We start from the raw sequence: 2,156 nt of genomic DNA, 5'->3' as shown, positions 1-2,156 counted from the left end.
CCCCACCGGCTTCTCGGCTTCTTTTTCTTTGCGTTTGTCCTTAAAATAACGATGTGTTCACTGGATTCTTTTTCAGCCAGAAGAACACAGCGCAGGGAGGGACTGTCTGGGTGATGTGGATGTAGACTAGGCTATTGAACTGAACGTCCATCCTCTCTGTATGACACCATGAACCCTGCCTCGGGCGGCGCTGCCGACTCCCGCAGCCAGCTAGACAATAGCAACAGAAAGCAGCAGCAACAGCGCGCTTCCTCCCCGGCTGGCGGCAAAGACATTGGATCTAAAGAGACACCGAAAAGCAGCACTCTGTCAAAGATCATCACGTCAAAGCAGTGCGGAGGAGGGAGAGGCAACCGCGGCAGCTCCCCGGTCTCCACGGCAACCAGCAAAGACAGACTGTCTTCTTCTTCCAAAGGCGCGGCAAGCGCGGCAGGCGCGGCCCCTGTCCAGTCCGATGGTGCTGAAATCCATACGTTGACCAGGGCGGCGGTGGCTGCTGGGAGCTGCAGAGGAGCGGCAGAGGAGCGTAGTAGTCCGTCTGAAGACTCGCGTTGTACTGATATATCGTGTTTGAAGGGGGATACAACACGGGTTGTTTCTGATCAGCCTTGTTCATCCAAATCTCCTAAATTGAAGAACAATAACCCGAGAGGAGGGGGAGGAGAAGGCGAGGCTAGCAGCACAGCGACCGGAAACAAAAAGAGCTCCGGCAAGAGCAGTGTGGGCTGCGGCCCTGGCTTCTGGAGAGAGGGATGTTTGCAGTCGGAGCTGATCCAGTTTCACCTGAATAAAAGCTTAAAGAAAGGAGGAGGAAAGATGAAGGCGAAGACACCGTCTCCCCCGGAGCCGGTCACGGAAACGGCGGAACCAGAGGATCTCTCCCCTGAGGCCATCGTTAACGAGCCCGAACCGGTACCTGAGCCCGACCAGCTATTTCAGGAGGAGATAGAGAAACTGGAGGATGAAAACGATGAACTAAAGGTATGTATATATGTCTGCCACTGTCACATCTGTATGGGTTTAAATAACAGCATGTTTTAGCAGCCTATGCTTTATACTGTTGCCCAGGGGCGTCATGCACCAGGCAGAAAGTACATGAGGATGGCTTGGGGGGGGGGGGGTTCCGGAGAGGGGCTTCGCCCCTGTCCATAAATTGGAGAATTTTGCATTTTTCAAACACCTGAAACAGCTTTTTCCGGCAATCTAGAGCCATAATCACTATGCTTAATTCTATGGCCAAAATGTGTATTTTTCCTGCATATCTGAGCGTACCTCTTGAGACGTCTGTATCCTCCTGACTGGTGGTTCTTTTTTCAAAGAAACTAAATATGCTTTTCTGCATCTCTGCTCAAATCATGGTCGAAGATTGAAAGGAATATGAGTCTTATTCAGTACATTTAGTTATTGCTTGTTTTTCTAAAGTCTACCAAACTTTACCAGCAGGCATGCCAGCTAACATAGTTAGACAAGCTAGCTACTCTAACTTTATAGCCTAAAAATGTCTCCTTGGTAGTTATGAGGTTGGGAGATCTGGGCTAGCTAAATAAAATAGATAAATAAATAAATAAATAATAATAATATATAAAATAGATAAATAAATAAAATAGATAAATAAATAATAATAATAAATAAATAAAATAGATAAATAAATAAATAAATAATAATAATATATAAAATAGATAAATAAATAAAATAGATAAATAAATAATAATAATATATAAAATAGATAAATAGATAAATAAATAATAATAATAAATAAATAAAATAGATAAATAAATAAATAAATAATAATAATATATAAAATAGATAAATAAATAAATAGATAAATAAATAATAATAATATATAAAATAGATAAATAGATAAATAAATAATAATAATAAATAAAATAGATAAATAAATAAATAATAATAATATATACAATATATAAATAATAATAATAAATAAATAAAATATATTAATAAATAATAATAGTAATAATAATAATAATAATAAATAAAATAGCTAAATAAAATATATATTATTAAATAAAATATATTAATAAATAATAATAATAATAAATAAAATATATAAATAATAATAATAAATAAATAAAATATATTAATAAATAATTATAATAATTATAAATAAAATAGATAAATAAATAATAATAATAATA

The 2,156-nt window shown here is 37.0% G+C and overlaps 1 protein-coding gene across 1 annotated transcript in view; it reads left to right on the top strand.

Annotated features, from left to right (window-relative positions):
* Nucleotides 1-1,043, top strand: part of LOC116362338 (protein SOGA3-like) — a 1,962-nt gene extending 919 nt beyond the window's left edge. Inside the window, exon 2 of the mRNA XM_031816592.1 lies at nt 77-1,043. Within this exon, the coding sequence (XP_031672452.1) occupies nt 169-1,041 (873 nt within the window). The 5' untranslated portion in view covers nt 77-168 and the 3' untranslated portion in view covers nt 1,042-1,043. The remainder of the gene's footprint in view (nt 1-76) is intronic.
* The last annotated feature ends 1,113 nt before the right edge of the window (nt 1,044-2,156 follow it).

This window comes from Oncorhynchus kisutch, unplaced genomic scaffold (genome assembly GCF_002021735.2).
Source record: "Oncorhynchus kisutch isolate 150728-3 unplaced genomic scaffold, Okis_V2 scaffold829, whole genome shotgun sequence".
Lineage (NCBI taxonomy): Eukaryota > Metazoa > Chordata > Actinopteri > Salmoniformes > Salmonidae > Oncorhynchus > Oncorhynchus kisutch.
Note: the sequence above shows the minus strand (reverse complement) of the source record. Positions and strands in the feature narration are given on the sequence as shown.